The following is a 17,611-nucleotide window of genomic DNA, read 5'->3' on the forward strand; positions in this document are numbered from 1 at the left end:
TAGAATTTTAATAGCAAATAAAAAAAATTCAACTGAAAGTAAGTAGTAACGTTAAAAATTAAAATGAAAAAAATAAAAAAATAAAATGAATTATTACATATATGAGAAGGGCTGCTCACTATTTATGTTAAAGTTTTAAATACTTTTTACAAAAGCTTCTTATTGTTCTAATTAAACGAATATAGTGCTTCAGGAGTTGTTCTTAAAGAATTGGAACAGAATTCAAACTTATGTCGGCAGATTTTGAGTCTGCAAAGAGAAAGCAAGACATAAGAAGAATTTCATATAGGAATTCTGGCAAATTTCCCCAGTGCAAAATTTCCCTAGATTAATTCACCCCTGGAAACTCCCCTCCCCATGGAAAATTATCCCCATGAAAAATCCCATCTGTAGAAAATTCCCCCTCCAAACCCAAGAAAGATATGCATACTTCCCAATAACAATTACTATACGTAAACGTTGGGAAAATTTTAAAACTTAAGAACCCTTCCCCAGGGCCTGGGGGGTGTCTTGATATCTCCAGACATATTGTTGATCAGCCTTTCAACTATGCTGAATAAAATGACTATCTAAAGATTCTAATCGAACGATTTTCAGAAAAAAGGGGCGTGGAAGGGGGTCTAACAAAGAAATTTTCTAATAGGGATAAATCCATTGCTTTAGACACTGAAAAAAAAAAAAACAGGTACAGAAGTCCAAAAATTTTTATCACCTATACGGTGATCGTCATCTATAGAATTACTATAATAATATAATTGAAATTAGCATATTTATGCACAAAACAAATAAATAACGTTACGGGTATTTTACAAAATAATGAATTTCCAGATTATTCACTGTATTATATTCAGAAAGAGTTCACTGAAAAGTTTTCCGTGTCTTGCAAACGAAATGTCGATTTTATTTTTTTCTTAGACTACTCTGCCCTTCTATGACGAACAAATAAATTTTTCAAATGGGGATAAATCCATTTATTGAGGCAGTTAAAAAAGCAGGTACAGAAGTCCAGATATTTCGATCACGTATACAGCAATTTTTTTCACAGTCTAAATGGATGAATTTATCCCCATTTGAAAATTTTATTGTTTGTCATAGAACGGCAGGGTTGTCTAAGGAAAGAATACCCATTTTAAGGTGTTACGTCGAAAATACGGAGTGGGTCTAGTTGCCTTCCAATTTTCGGGTCGTTTAAAAGAGGTGCAAGAACTTTTAATTTTCGTTTGAATGAGCTCTCACCCGACATTCAAGAGCTCCTTGGTCGAAACGATCACCCTTGAGAGAAAAAACTAAAAAATACAAAACAAATAAACACGCATCAGTAATCTCTCTTCCGCCAAAAAATACAATATCTCACATTTCTGCAGAAAAGACCTTGAAACCGCTACAATAGGGTTCTCTGATACGCTGATTCTGACGATGTGATTTTCATAAATATTCTATGACTTTTAAAGGGTACATTCCCCTTTTTTCAAAACTCAGCCAAATTTTCTCAGGCGTTTTTTTTTATATTTTCGGCTGCTATTAAGCCGGGTCGCTTCTTACTTACAGTTCGTTACTACGAATTGTTTTATATTAAAAGAACAAGAAAATCGAGTTCTTGTCTTACTTCTGAACAAAGAAAGTATCCTCCCTGATGAGTCTATTCTGCCGCTTTTCATTTCGTGCACCAGACCTGTCATGGAATATGCATGTCCTCTCTTCGCTGTTGCAACAAAAGGCCAAATCGCTCCATTCCAACAAATTCATAATCTTGGAGTTCGTACAGCAATTTCTGACAACACGAAAGCTAAAACCCCACAGTTGATCCAGGAACGCTTTGACGTGGCGTCCATGTCGGTTTTCTAAAAGTAAATGTATAGCCCTCCTTCAGGGGAGCTATCGAAGCTCGTCCCTGCTGGAGCAAAGCCCTTATGATCAATTCGCTGAAGTACAGCTTGCCAGGCTTGAGCAGGGTTCTCCCCGCCCAGAATACCTGAAAACGAGTTTCACCTAGCGACCGGTTGCCACATGGAATAGATTGCCGGCAGAGGTAATCTCGAAAAATCCTTCCCTTGACACGTTCAAGAGTGGTATAACAGATACCTCAATAGTGGAGAATGAGGTAATAACCAGGACTAGCGGCACGTCATCAGATCTGATGTAGTAACGAAGCCTGTAATAATAAAAAAAAATAAATAAAAATAGAAACAGGTCTTAGTCTGATGACTTCCCTTCTGGAAGCCACTTTTAGCACAAAAAGCATAAAAAACAGCTAAACTAAATTAATCAAAACATATAAGTAAAATAAAAAGAAAAAGAAAAAAATAAACACAGGCGAAAACCAAAAAAACTCCCATACTAATCACATCCGATTTGTCAACTATTCGTCGTTTTAGATAGTACGAGAAACGAACAAAATCCCGATAACTAGCAGCAGAGACATTGTTTCTTTTTTATATGTAAATAAGATCTAATAGCATGAAAAAGTAATTTTATATAAAAATTTCGATGCTGATGCCATTAGCTATAATTGAATACAGGTCATGAATACTTCATTGCGTATCATATTGGATCTTTTCATTTGCTATTCTAGCTCATTTGCTATTATAATAAATCTTTTCTATTTCAATTTGCTATTCTTTTCATTTGCTATTGCTATTCATTGGCTATTCTATATTTTTTCTTTCAATTGCTATTCTTTTCATTTGCTATTCTAGTTGAAGAATGTTAACTCGTTCCAGAGTTTTCTTTTTTATCGTTTTGTCCTTTCTTAATAAAGGTAAAACTTGCTCGGGGCCGATTATGCAACATATCATTGACTAAGGTACTTGAAATTTTAACCTTTCTTTTAATTAGCTTATGATAAAATTGATTCAACTAATATTTCTCCTCCTTCATCTCTATTTATGATAATGCTGCCATCAATATTTATTTTTTATTTCTATTTCTATTATTTCTCAAAAACTTAGAAAGAGTCCAGGAGGAGTATCAGTTATTTTAATTGATCAAATAGTATACTATGGTGTGTAAATTCAAACAAATGCTCTGCTACTGCTGATTCAAGTGTCTCTGGTATTTATTATATTATAAGGAATAATCTATTGCAATTTTTTGCTGTTGTTATCCATTTTCTAAATTTTAGTGTGTTCTGCTAACATAAAAATTTCCCAAAAAAAGAGATTCTGTATACCCTGCTTTCTACGTTTTTCGAATCTCATCTTTTCCACTATTTAGTAAAGATTCCTTGGTAGTTGGCATTTAAAAACAGTTTTTATATAGTTTTTTTTTAATTCTTCTGTGAGTTTTTGGCATGAAATAGAAACATATAGGGAAATTATCTAAAAAAAATTTCCAAATTAAACCAAATGGATTAATTTAAAAATAAGATACTCCTTTTGCTTTTTATTTTATTTATGTGTTCCTTTTAATTTATTTTAGTTTTCTATTTTTTGTTTAAAAGGTTTCCGATCGTTAATGCAAAATATTTGAGAATTTGTTTTTTATTAAATGTTTGTTTGTTTCCTCTTGTTTCGTCTACTGTCTTAGTTAAAATATAATATTTGTTTTCTGTATTGACATTTATTTTGTAAATGGAAAGACTATGTGGTCTAAGAAAGTATTTATGGTATGTTACAGCAACATAAACCTTAGAGGACTTTGGGGAAATTGAGTAAAATATCGGGAGTTAATTTTCCTCCTTTTTTTACTCTTACTAGGAAACAGTTGTTCTTAAAAAAAGATTAGACTACAAAGATACAGTGAAAAAGATTTTCATGTAAATAGGTAAAAAAAACTAATTATCTAGGCATATTCTTAAACCCGAATGGGAAGGAAAAATGGAAAAATTTTTGTTCGGAACTTTTTTGAGAAGTGGAACGTTATTTAAAAAACGTACATAAAATTTTTTTAATTAGTAGAGCCGACCGACTTATTGCTCATACAAATTCAAATAAAAATTTCGGGTGATTCTGTAAGCACTTCTCAAACTAAACAAATGTCTAAAATCCTGGGACATTTTGATTTTATGACTCGTGCACCAGAATGCAAAATTTAAGAAATTGTATGAGGCATGTGGCACGTGCCACGTGTTTTGCCACTGAGTCACGGTTTATTCGATTAAGCGCGAAGCGGTGAAAGCGGGATGCGTATCGTGGAGCAAGTGACGCTTTTAAACGTGCACAAAGTTGATGGTTGGGTATCCCTTTTTAATCGTTAAATCTCAAACCAACGAAGTTTTTTTTCTATCTGGCTTGTTATATGGAACAAGTGATGCTTTTAAATGTGCACCTAATGGAGGTTGGGGTATCATTTTCACTCATCAAATCTCGAACCAACAACGTTCATTACTATCTGGCTTGTTATACGGAAAAGTAAATTAGTTCTTGGAAAAGTTAATTTTTAATCTAATTTATAATGATTCTGATAAAATAATAAAAGTAATTAAGGTATGGTTTCTTTCAAATTTCAGTTGGGCCGTTAATTGGATTAATACTGCCACGTGACTTTGCTCTTTACTTCCTTTTTAGTAGCTCCACATAATAAAAACTAAGTCTTATTTACTAAAGGTGTTTTTTTTTATTTCCTCTAGTCTGTTCAAATTAACAGATTTTCCATTTTAACAGCTTAAACTTTACTTAAGTTTTTATTGTTGAATTTTAGTAGCATTTTGATTATGATAGATGTATAGTCTGCCTAACTGCTTTATTTGTTACGTAACAAATTCTTAACTTGGTTAATGTTTTGACGTTTCAAGTAATTTGCTTGTTGAAAATAGAAGTTATTGTTCGCTGTACTTTTTAGCGTTCTCTCCAAATACAATAAATGTTATCGTTGCGAATTCCATTTTGGGCCCTTAAAAGGACGACTAAAGTTTCGCCTTGTTTACCTTCCTTTTTTCGTTAGCAGAACCAAGCTACATTTGAATGTTCTTTTATTAGGGTATGTTTTTCCTAGTTTGTCCACTGTCTTAGCAAAAATTAAATAAAAAAAACAAGTTTTTTGAAATGAAAGTAAGGAGCGACGTTAAAACTTAAAACGAACAGAAATTACTCCGTATATAAAAGGGGCTTTTCCTCCTCGACACCCCGCTCCTTACGCTAAAGTTTTTATTGTTTTAAAAAGTAGAGTTGCGAGAAAGAATCAAACTTTAGCGCAAGGAGCGGGGTGTCGAGGAGGAAAAGCCCCTTTCATATACGGAGTAATTTCTGTTCGTTTTAAATTTTAATGTCACTCCTTACTTTCATTTCAAAAAACTTGTTTTTTTATTTAATTTCAGAAAGTTTTTGAATTAATGCATGTCTGATTTTGGCTCTCCGTACATAAACTATTAAAATGCAATTTACATATTAATTCTTTTTTTTGGCTAAATGGCTTTCTCTTAGTTTGATCAGACGATTTTGAGAAATAAGGGGTGGAGAAGGAGGCCTCGTTGCCCTCCAATTTTTCGGTTACTTAAAAAGGCAACTAGATCTTTTAATTTTTAACGAACGTTTTATTAGTAAAAAAAATACATAACTTTAGAATTAACATACGTAACAAACTTTTATATTCTTATATTTTTGATTATATATATGAGAGGGTTGGTCCCCTCGTTAATACCTTGCTCTTCACACTAAATCTTGTTTTGTCCCAATTCTTTAAAAATGACCCCTGAATCAGAAAGGCCGTAGAATAAATAGCTGAAATTACTTAAAAAATTTTTGCATAAAGAGCGAAGTATTTATCTCCTCCTAAATACCTCGCTCTTTATGCTAAAGTATTTTTAGAACCCCTCATATGCGTAATAATCTCTGTTCGTTTTAAGTTTTAATGCTTCTCCTTACTTTCAATTGAAAAAACTTTTTATGTTTATATTTTCATTGTTTGTTTTTTTTATAGTAATGCTAGAAAGTCATGCCCCCTTTTCATTGAACTTCTCTTCCCCCATGAAATATTCCTCCAAGGAAAGATCCTACCATATAGCCCCCTCCCTGAACCCCACACCCAAACCAAAAAAATCCCCCTGATAACGTCGGTACACTTCCCAGTAACTATTACTGTATGTAAACATTGGTCAAAGTTTGTAACTTGCAGCCCCTCTCCCAGGGACTGTGGGGGTAAGTCATCCCCAAAGACATAGTTATTATGGTTTTCGACTATGCGGAACAAAATGGCTATCTCGAAATTTTGATCCGTTGACTTTGGGAAAAAAATGAGCGTGGGAGGGGGCCTAGGTGCCCTCCAATATTTTGGTCACTTAAAAAGGGCACTAGAACTTTTTATTTCCGTTAGAATGAGCCCTCTTGCAACACTCTAGGACCACTTGGTCGATACGATGACCCCTGGGAAAAAAAAACAAACAAACAAAAAAACAAATAAACACACACCCGTGATTTGTCTTCTGGCAAAAAATACGAAATTCCACATTTTTGTAGATTGGACCTTGAAATTGTTTCTATAGGGTTCTCTGATACGCTGAATGCGATGGTGCGATTTTCGTTTAGATCCTATGACTTTTAGGGGGTGTTACCCCCTATTTTCCAAAATAAGGCAAATTTTCTCAGGCTCGTAACTTTTGATGACAAAGACTAAATTTGATGAAACTTATATATTTAAAATCAGCATAAAAATCTGATTCTTTTGATATATCTTTTAGCATCGAAATTCCGTTTTTTAGAGTTTTGTTTACTATTGAGCCGGGTCGCCCCTTACTACAATTCGTTACCACGAACTGTTTGATATTATACCCGCTTTTCTGTGTTTTTATTCTTTTAATTTCAAACGGAAGGACAGAAATTTGTTTTTATGGTATCTTATATCAACAAATATATTAAAGGAGTGTGAATAACTGAGCAAAATGGTCTGCAATTTTTTACTGTTATTAGGATATAGTAGTTTTTGAAGAAAGATTAGGCTTCAAATATGCAGTGAACAAGATCGAAGATGCAGGGCACTTGTTACAAGATGAACTTATCGCTCGATGCGTTTTTTAACCGTTCTTTCCAAATACAAAAACTGTTATAATTATGAATCCCATTTTTTTTATCTTAAAAGGAAACTTAAACTTACACCTTCTTTCACATTTTTTTTTTGTTTATAAAACTAAAACACCAGTTAGAAAAAAATACTATTCGAGTCGTCTCTAATTTTCTCTCCAAATATAACCATCACTGCCATCGTAATAGCGCCTAATCCCCCCTCTTAACTAGTCTAGATATAGTTTTAGGCTATATATAAAAGTAGCTGTTGTTTGTGCTTTTTGCTCAAATTGTCTTTATTTGGCACTATGAAACAACTATACGTAGATTATAATACATCTGAACTCTAATTTTCAGCAATCCATGGCTCTGTTTTCCATTTGAGATTATGGAGATTATTACGCAACACTTGATGGCAACTGCCAGCGCAACATACTGTGCTGCCGCTGCTCCTGTTGGACTTCTTGCAACATTGACAGGACTAGTTGGAGGAGCACATTACAATATAGGTGCCATATTTCACTTGTTTTTACTTTTCTTACTCCTTTTTTCTAGATTATCAATATTGAAGATTTAGGGATTCCTCCCTCTCTCTCTCTCTCCAAGCTTAGCTCTCCGAGCTCTCCTTTGTTGGAGGAGCTCATTACAATATAGGTGCCATCTTTCACTTGTTACTTTTCTATTTTTTTTTTTCTAGATTATCAGTATTGAAGATTTAGGGATCCCCCCTCTCTCTCTCCAAACTTATCAATTTCGGTAAATGTCTTTTGAGATTACTTTCCAAGATTGTTAAACTTTATCATAGTGTCGCCAGAGTTTAGAGGCGTCTCATTTCTATTCTCAGGATGCTCGCTTATTTCTTATACAGTGACATATCATACTAATCCTCTATAGTAGGGGGGAGATATACGAGTCTCTTATTCAAAGATTATTAGACACTTCAAAGATACTAATTATTAACAGAGAGAAAAAAATATGGAGCACAAGAAATGAAATGAAATAGATTATATAAATTGAATAGATTAAAAAGATTCCGATGAATCCTGCGCAAAAAAAGTGAAAAGAAGAAACAGAAATAACTTCTAAGAAACCAGAAACTTTCAACGATTCTTTTTTCTAAAAGAGCAGCACCAAGATGATTCAGGCTTCTTGTTCCCCACAGCATGACTCGCCGTTGCAGGATTAAAGTATAGAACGAGTCAAATGAATTTGAATATATATTTCCTTTTGTATTATAAGGATGTTAATTTTTTCGATCAGATATAAAAAAAAGACGAGTAAAACTTAAGTCTGGGAGAATTCACCTTTATGCTGATAAAAAGTAAAACATGCACACTAAAAAGTATATAGCGATTCGAAATGAAATAAAATGATAACTCCTGAACAATTAGTTTCTTTAACGAGGTTTCTAGCATTGCTGTAATCATTAAAAAGTGGTCAAAAATATATGAAAAGCTGACATATATACTGTTCAAACAGTTCGTGGTAACGAACTGTAGTAAGGAGCGACCCGGCTCAATAGTAAACGAAACTCTAAAAAACATGCTACCTCTAAAAAAAAATGCTAAGAGATACATCAAAAGAATCAGATTTTTATGCTGATTCTAAATATATAAGTTTCATCAAATTTAGTATTTGTCATCAAAAGTTACGAGCCTGAAAAAATTGGCCTTATTTTGGAAGAAAGGGGGAAACACCCCCTAAAAGTCATAGAATCTTAATAGTCTATGAATCATAGAGTCATAGAATCGAAAATCACACCATCGCATTCAGCGTATCAGAGAACCCTATAGCGAAAATTTCAAGCTCCTCTCTAAAAAATGTAGAATTTCGTATTTTTTGCCAGAAGACAAATCACGGGTGCGTGTTTATTTGTTTTTTTCCCTTGGTCATCGTATCGACCAAGTGGTCCTAGAATGTCGCAAGAGGGCTCATTCTAACGGATAAGAAAAGTTCTAGTGCCCTTTTTAAGTGACCAAAAAAATTTGTGGGCACCTAGGCCCCCTTCCACGCTCATTTGTTTCCCAAAGTCAACGCATCAAAATTTTGAGATAGCCATTTTGTTCCACATAGTCGAAAACCATAACAACTATGTCTTTAGTAATGACTTACTCCCCATAATACCTGGGGGAGGGGCTGCAAGTTACAAACTTTGACCAGTGTTTACATACAGTAATAGTTATTGGGAAGTATATAGACGTTTTCAGGGGGCTTTTTTGGTTTGGGGGGTAGGGTTGAGGAGAAGGGGCTACGTGGGAGAATCTTTCCTTCGAGAAATATGTCATGGAGGAAGAAAAATTCAATGAAAAGGGCGCAGGATTTTCTAACATTACTATAAAAAAAAACAAAGAAAAAATAAACATGAAAACGTTTTTTCAATTGAAAGTAAGGAGTAGCATTGAAACGTTAAACGAACAGAGATCATTACGCATATGAGGGGTTCTAAAAATACTTTAGCCTAAAGACAAAGGTATTTAGAAGGAGATAAATACCTCACTCTTTATGCTAAAGTATTTTTAGTAATTTCAACTATTTATTCTACGGCCTTTCTTATTCAGGGGTCATTCTTAAAGAATTGGAACAAAACTTACGATTTAGTGTAAAGAGCGAGGTATTGACGAGGGTACAAACCCCTTCGTATACATAATAAAAATATAAGAATATAAAAGTGTGTTACGTAAGCTGGCACGTACGCAGGGTGGGGGCCTTCGGGCCTGGCCCCCCCAAAACTTTGTGAAATGTTTAATTTCCCCATGGTTTCTTGGGATTTCTGGCAAAAGTAGGACATTTATTAAGAATCTAGATACATGCATGAAGCCTTTTTTGGGGGATTTTACAGCATACAATTATCCGGTCAAGTCACTGCCCAATTATTAACTCATTTTCTGTCTTACTTTTTACCCTCTTTGAAGTAATTAGAAATTGTGCTGTTATTTTTTTTTGTAAAGAGAGTTTGCTTTCCACAGCAAAATAGAATTATCCTGTATATTAGGGCGTTTACCCCCCCCCCCCTTTCAGGATAAAGTACAGCTTTTAATGCGTCAATTTTGGAAACTATCATTTTTCATCAAAATCTACGTTTTTGCAATAAAAGAACTACCCCCCAGAGAATCCATATTGCACTGTTAACCCTAAAATTTCCCTTTCAGTGGGATAATAGATTAATCACTGATTCTAAATCGCTATGAACATAACCTGAGCCTAAACCATACTGTTGAGGCTTCAGTCTTCTTACTCCCCCTCCCCCATCCGCTACAATACTACAGGATCTGTATTATCCGATATACCTGCTTTTTGCACTACTAAATAAAAAAGTGTTACTTTATATTTGCTGTTTCGAAGGTGGTTCGAAGGACTTTCTGCTGGTTCGAAGGACAACCCATTTCATATGAAATGGGTTGTCCCCTCCGCAATCCCTTGCTCTTTACGCTAAAGTTTAACTCTTTGCCACAATTCTACTTTTAAAAAAAAATTAAAAGCTTTAGCGTAAAGAGCGAGGGATTGTGGAGGGGACAACCCATTTTATATACGGAGCAATTTCTGTTCGTTTCAAGTTTTAATGTCGCTCCTTACTTTCAGTTAAAAAAAAGTAGTTTTTTTATTTAATTGACAGTAAGAAACATGAGGGGTCTGTATTTGTCAGTAAAAACTTTCAGTCGGGCTTTAGATTAAGTGCCTCAACTGAACTAGACATTCAGTTTAAAAAAAATACTCGAATCCTCCGTCAAAGACAGTTTCAGAGTGAGTGAGATATGTGGTCAATTTCACCAACCTTCCCTGAGTTTCAAACTGTCTGAATACTACCTTTCTTCTCTGAAGCACATTTTGCGTAATGACTTTATTGACTGAATGATCTTGCTCAGTAGGCTAGCTTGTGTATATGGAACGGGTTGACAGTACTGTCAATTTTCTTCAAGTGGCTCTATCCAGAGCTAGGGATGGGGTCTAATTTGGGTTCGTATTACAATTTGAATGGAAATTATGTAAAGAGATTTTCAGTTCAGATTCTGCTAAAGTCATAACTTTGTTGAGTTTTTCTTAAGTAAAGAAATGTATTTTTACTAACAATCAGTTATACAGCTTCTTCAAAATAAAGGCTCGTAGATATTTAGAAAGGCAATTCTTCATTCTGGTAAATCAAGTTTTCTGTGTAAATTTACCCCGTAATTAAGTGGTTAAGTTGTTTAGTTTTGTCTAAAGGTTTATACACTTAGCTTTCCTAATTAGCATAACAACAAGATAAGAAGCTTGTTAAAGCACAGGAAATAAATATATATTGGGACACCTGACCTTAACTTGATAAACATTGCGAAACGAAGCTTAGCAGATTTAGATCAACACCAATTTCTACGAATCACGCATTTTAGCTAATTGGGGACCAAAACTGGAGCACATGGTTTTTTTTACAATCTCTAGCAAAATGCGCGTTTTTTATGTTAACAATAAAAAACCGTATCAGTAACTATTATGTTTACTTTACCTAATAGAGAATCAAAACCAGTGAATTTTTTTTTAGAAAGGAGTCAAACAGTGAAACAACACGCACCAGAGCCAAATTTCCTAAATTTCCAAAAAGTCCCTTGGATTAGTCTGGGAGGAGGGATTTCTCTTCATACCACCTTTCTTTTGTTACTGATGCTCTTTGTATTGCTACAAAATGCATTTTTTATTAATACGATTCATTTGAAAAACAAGAGACTGGTGGTAAGCATTACCTAATGTATTTTTTTTATGCAAATATGCAGCTCCATAAGGGAAGAAAAAACAGTGGCGCCATTTGGGGGGGCAGGGGGGGCATGCCCCCCCCCCTGATTTCTGGAGGGGCCCAATTTCAACCACGTAATTCTTTGTTTATTCGTCCTTGTTCTACTTTTTTCTCTTTTTTTTACCGTATTTCTACTGTGAATTATTACTAAATAGCAAATTCAAGATACTCGATGATTATTGCATTTCAAGAAAGTATCCTGTTTTTGCCGTTCTCCCTAATTAATTTATGGTCACCCTTTTGGCAGGGGTCTGTAAAGTCCTTTCTGGGCTCGGAGTACTTCTGTGACATTGAAGTCTCTCCAGTGATTAATGAATCCCGTCAGTCGGCACATTTATGTGTAGGCTAACATCTGGAAAAGAGGGTATCCAGACCAGGGTGTCATTCCAGTTTTGTATTTAGTTTCTCGTTACCCTTCATCAAATAAAGAACCGTGAAACAGAGTTGAGTTGTGTTCAAGTTCAAATCGGATTATTGAAACATGAGTTCATCCGGTGCGAGTGGTGCAAAAAAAAGGAAAATAAAAGCCCAAAGGAAAGAAGAAGAAATAAAGATGCAACGACGATTGGCTTCGTTTTTCAAACCGACTGTAAGTAAATCTACCACATTTTAAATTTTGTTTCGTCGACCAATCTTACTGAACGAACCAGAAACAAAGCTACGAGCTCATATGGCACTTGTTACGAGTGTTTTTCTATTTAATTTCTGATCATTTTTTAAATAAAGCCAGGAAATCTGGCTTCACCTCCACGGAGAAATCCCCCTTGGAAACATCCTCTGAACAATACAATCCTGGTTAAAATTTACTGGGACAATTACCCTTAACACTTCCAAGCGTGAAATTGAGCCAGTAAATAGAAAGCAAGATATATAAAGAAATTTTGTATAGGAATTCTGGAAAATTTTTCCAGTACACAATTTCCCCTGAAAAGTTCATCCCCTAGAAAATTCATTTTCCATAGAAAATTCTCCCCGAGCCCCAGCCAAAAAAATCGTCCTCCCCTTCCCACCCTAGAAATGTATGCATGCTTCCGAATAAGAAATACTATATGTAAACAATGGTCACATTTTTTAACTTGAAGAACTTTTCCAAAGAGCTTTGGGGTTTCATGTTATCTCCCAAGACATTATTATTAGGCCTTTCAACGATGTTGAACAAAATAGCTATCTCAGATTTTTGGTCAGGGGAATTTGGGGAAAAATGGCGTGGGAGGGGGCCTAGTTGCCCTCCAATTTTTTTGGTAACTTAAAAAGGGCACTAGAACTTTGAATTTCCGTTAGAATAAGCCCTCTCCCGATGTCTTGGCCCACTGGTTCGATATGATCACCCCTGGGCAAAAAAAAATAAATAAATAAACACGCATCCGTGATCTTTCTTCTAATATGAAGTACAAAATTCCACATTTTTGCAGATAGGAGCTTGGAGCTTCTACAATAGGGTTCTCTTAATACGCTGAATCTGATGGTATGATTTTATTATGATTATATGAGTTCTAAGGGTGTTTCAGCCATTTTTTGAAAATCAGGCACATTTCTCAGGCTTGTAACCTTTGAAGGGTAAGACTAAACTTAACAAAATGTATTTAAAATCAGCATAAAAGTTTAGTTCTTTTGACGTATCTATTGGTATCAAATTCCGTTTTTTAGAGTTTCGGTTTCTATTGAGTCGGGTCGCTCCTTACTTACAGCTCGTTACCAAGAACTGTTTATAAGATAATGCTCAGACAAATCTTGTTGAGTTTCTTCTTTTGAAGAGGAAAGATAGAACAAAAAGCGACAAAGATAAGAAATTTCAAACCTAATAAGTTTTCGTCCGCATGAATTACTATGGCTAGCTTCAGTTTACCTTGCTTCAAAAAGTGTTTAATCACCCGACAGCAGTACTCGTGCATCATATTTTGTGTTTATTGATTCTAGGTTAAAATATAGAATCAAGGGAATGATAGCTTTGCAAGGTAATCCTACATAAACAAAAAAATAAATAAAGAAGTGTATCACAGAAACCTATAAAACCTATAAAAACCTACAAAACATAAAATTGAATAGCACATTGGACTTAATTGAATGAAATAAAAAAGACATGTTTTTTCAACTGAATGTAAGAAGAAACATTAAAGCTCAAAACGGATAGCAATTTTTAAGTATATGAAGGGGTTCACCCCCTTGTCAATACTCGCTCTTTACGCTGTTCAAATTTGGTTCTAATTCTTTAAGAATGACTCCTGAATCTCAAAGGCCGTTTGATTAGAATAAATATCTCTTTTGAAAGTACTAAAAAAAAAAACTTTAGCGTAAAGAGCGAGGTATTGACGAAAGGGTGAACCTTCTCATATGTAATAATTTCTTTTCGTTTTAAGTTTCAATCCTGCTCCTTACTTTGAGTTGAAGAAACTTTTTTTTCATTTAATTTCTTATTCTTTTTTTAATAATGCTTGAAAATCCAGTGCCCCCTTGATTGAAAATTCAGCTCCCCTATGAAAAGTTTCTCCATGGAAAGATCCTCCTACATAACCTCCTCTGCTCAAGCTGCCCCCCCCCCACCAGAAAAAAACTGAAAACGTCTGTATACTTCGCAATTACCTATACTATTTATAAAAAAGGGCAAAGTCCACAAATTGAACACCTTCCCCCAGAGACTTTGGACAATTAAGACATCTTTAAAGACATATTTATTAGATTTTTCAAATATATTAAACAAAATGGCTGTTAAACAAAATGTAAATATATTTAAACAAAATGGCAAAATGCGGAGAGAGTTCTACGAGGTTTTGGACAGAGTGTTAAATGAGTTTGAAGAGCGTTTTTCTGTCCAGCTGCCAGTGCTAGAAGCCACACGTTGCCTTAACCCCAAATCCAAAGATTTTATGGACTCAGATTTATTTCTTGTGATCGCGACATACTTCGATCAGGCAGGAATCGATACTATGCAGCTGAAGTGTCAAGCTTTAATAGCTCGTGCATTTGTGTCGCAGCTTCCACAGAAACCGGCAAACGCTTTAGATGTCTTTGAACGCCTCGGAGGATTGAAAGAAGCTTATTCTGAGCTTTTTAAGGTCGTCAGGGTAGTCCTCACACTCCCGCTCACAACGTGCTCAAATGAACGTTTTTTCTCTGTGTTGACGTTTATGAAGGACTACCTCCGGACAACGATGGAAAACGAGCGACTCTCGCATTTGCTGCTTATATTCTCTGAGAAAGCTGCAGTGAAGGAGCTCAATTTTGAGAAGCTTGTCGACGACTTCGCAAAAATGAAGCAAAGAAGATATCCATTGCTGAAGTAACTGTACGTAAGTTTCTGATTTATACAGTAAATGTTCTATTTTGGTACTGTTTTTGGTCCCTAAATAAGCTGTAAAATGCGAACCCCAAAGGTAGTACGGTACCTAAAGGCATGTTCGAAAATTTTAAAAAATTTTAGGCTGGATGGGGGCCCAAAATCGATTTTTGGCCCCCCCCCTAAGGTTTTCTGAAATGGCGCCACTGGAAAAAATAGATCTTTTGAGGTTGCATTAGCGCAGGTTTAAGGGCCTGAGTGTCACTTGATCAAAGCCTAAGTCTTTGTGCTCATCTAACGTTTTTATTTTTTTTGGTGATAAGTATTTAGACCTGTGCTATTCCGACAATCGTTTCTAAAGCAACCTGCACATTAGAACTGTTAGGGAGTAAACAATCTTACCAATAACGTTCCCCTCACATTAAAATAAATTTTGTTTTTTTTATAAAGGAGGGGATTTCACCTTGACTGAATCAGAAATAACCATTAATAAGGGGTCAATTAAAGTGAGAAAAAATTAATATAAGTGAAGAAAGAAAAGTCAAAACCGGCAGAAACTAAAATGAAAAATCACAACAAACTAGAAAATGACGCAAATTAACCACAATTAAGGGTGATGTTACTGTCCTTAAACATCCAAAATGTTAGAGTGACGTTTGTGTGGTAAAACACAAGCCAGTTTTTGTCACCCGGGGCTGCTTAGACATAAAGTCAGGATAGCAGCTTGCTAATTGGTTAAACTATTACTGCCAGCATATAAACATAACGAATATGGACGTTATAGAAGAAACAAGAAAATCAATAAACATTGATTAATATCTTCTGCTCCTCCCCCCAGGAGTCAGAATACAAAGTAAAAAGAGTTAAATATTTATTCCTGCTGAAAAGTAATCGAGGGCTGCTTTACCTTTTATGCAGGTAAAAAACAGGCAAATAATACAGCAAGGGGCTTATAGTCCAAACCGGCGGTAGTGACCTCTGTTTCGTGGTCCTTCATTCAGGAAGTGCAATTGGGGTTTGGGAGCCAACCATCCTGTTCTTTCGCACACCTTTCCTGTTTACCTTCCCCAGATTTCTACTGAGAGCCGTTTAGAAGAGAATGAACCCTAGCTGAGCTTACAGAGTCACGCTACTGAATCCCTTTCCAAACCAGATAATCATCTACACCAGGATTCGAACTCCTGTCCTTACGGACGAGGGATTCAAGTGTAGCGTGCTAACCACTCAGCTAGGATGACTTATATGCAGGGTACATTTTAATGTCATCTATTTTATTTATTTGTTTTTAAAGTATACTAAAATTTACAATCTGCTATCCCGATCTTGGATACCTTTTGGTCCCGGTGTTAGCAATCTACTACCCCGAGTTTAACTAAGTTGTCCACAATGGCAATATATTACATAGATTCTATATCACAAAGCACTCTTCTCAAAGATTTAGTGTAAAATATTGTCATGTAGGGTCGCTTTCATCACTTGGGTTATAACTTAATTGAAAACGTTCTGGTGCTGCAACTTTCCCTTGGCACACTCCAGTCTTTACTAATATGTAGTTACTTCTTCTGCTGTTTATTTGACAGAGCTTTTGATGTCACCATTGACAGCATTCAAAAAATAAGTTTTCGCAATTGAAATTTTTAATTTTGTTCCAATTCTTTGAAAATGATCCATGAATCATAAAGACCGTTTTATTAGAATAAATATCTCTTTTGAAAGTACTAAAAAAATTTAGCGTAAAAGGCAAGGCATTGGCGAGGGGGCGAAACCCCTCGCCAACCCCTCGCCGTAATAATTTCTGTTCGTTTTAAGTTTTAGTGTTGCTCCTTACTTTCAGTTGCTAAAACTTGTTTTTCTATTTAATTTCTGACCGTTTTTTAAATAATGATGGGTATTCCAACCCACACAAGAAATTCCTCCATGGAAAGATCCTCCAGCGTAAGTTAACATCCCTGACCCCTCTACCAAGAAAAATATCCCTCCTTAAAACGTCCGTATATTTCCCAATAGCCAATACTATATGTAAACAATGGGCAAATTTCATAACTTGCAGCCCTTCCCCTAGGGACCGTGAGCCGTTAAGTCATCCTCAAAGACATAGCTATTAGATTTTTCAACTATCCTAGATAAAATGGTTATCTCAAAATTTTGATCGGGAAACTTTGGGAAAAAATGAGCCATGGAGGGGTCCTATTGACCCTGAAATTTTTCTGATCGTTTAAAAATGGCTCTAGAACTAAATTGAACAGTATTCACAGCGATCTCAATGCTACTTAATTTGGGATTAACATAGTTTATCAATGCAGCAAAATTATGAATTTTTTTTCTCTTGTATTTGTTCTTATTTTCTTAATTGTGTGCGACTCCCTAGTCTCAGCATGGGTACTGTTCGTTCCATTCTGCCAAAATTAAAGTCAACTTCCAGGAAGAAATTTGGGCATTGAGGAAATTCCAGGAGGGGTATTGAAGAGGAAATTTGACTGGCTTTTAAAGTGTGTCAGGCATTGAGCATGATCTTGAATGTAAAGCTGATACTTTCCCACTCATTATTTTCTTTCTGTTAGGCCTTTTTCTCATTTTTCCCCAGTCGACAACCACTGGTTAGCTTTGTCAATTTAGCGTTTTACATCTTTGACAATC

The 17,611-nt window shown here is 35.2% G+C and overlaps 1 protein-coding gene across 1 annotated transcript in view; it reads left to right on the forward strand.

Moving 5' to 3' along the window:
* LOC136040344 (major facilitator superfamily domain-containing protein 6-A-like) overlaps positions 1 to 17,611 on the forward strand; it is a 69,518-nt gene that overhangs the window by 37,558 nt on the left and 14,349 nt on the right. The window contains exon 6 of the mRNA XM_065724583.1: positions 7,293 to 7,444. Coding sequence (XP_065580655.1) covers positions 7,293 to 7,444 — 152 coding nt within the window. The remainder of the gene's footprint in view (positions 1 to 7,292; positions 7,445 to 17,611) is intronic.

This window comes from Artemia franciscana, chromosome 20 (assembly GCF_032884065.1).
Source record: "Artemia franciscana chromosome 20, ASM3288406v1, whole genome shotgun sequence".
Classification (NCBI taxonomy): Eukaryota; Metazoa; Arthropoda; class Branchiopoda; order Anostraca; family Artemiidae; genus Artemia; species Artemia franciscana.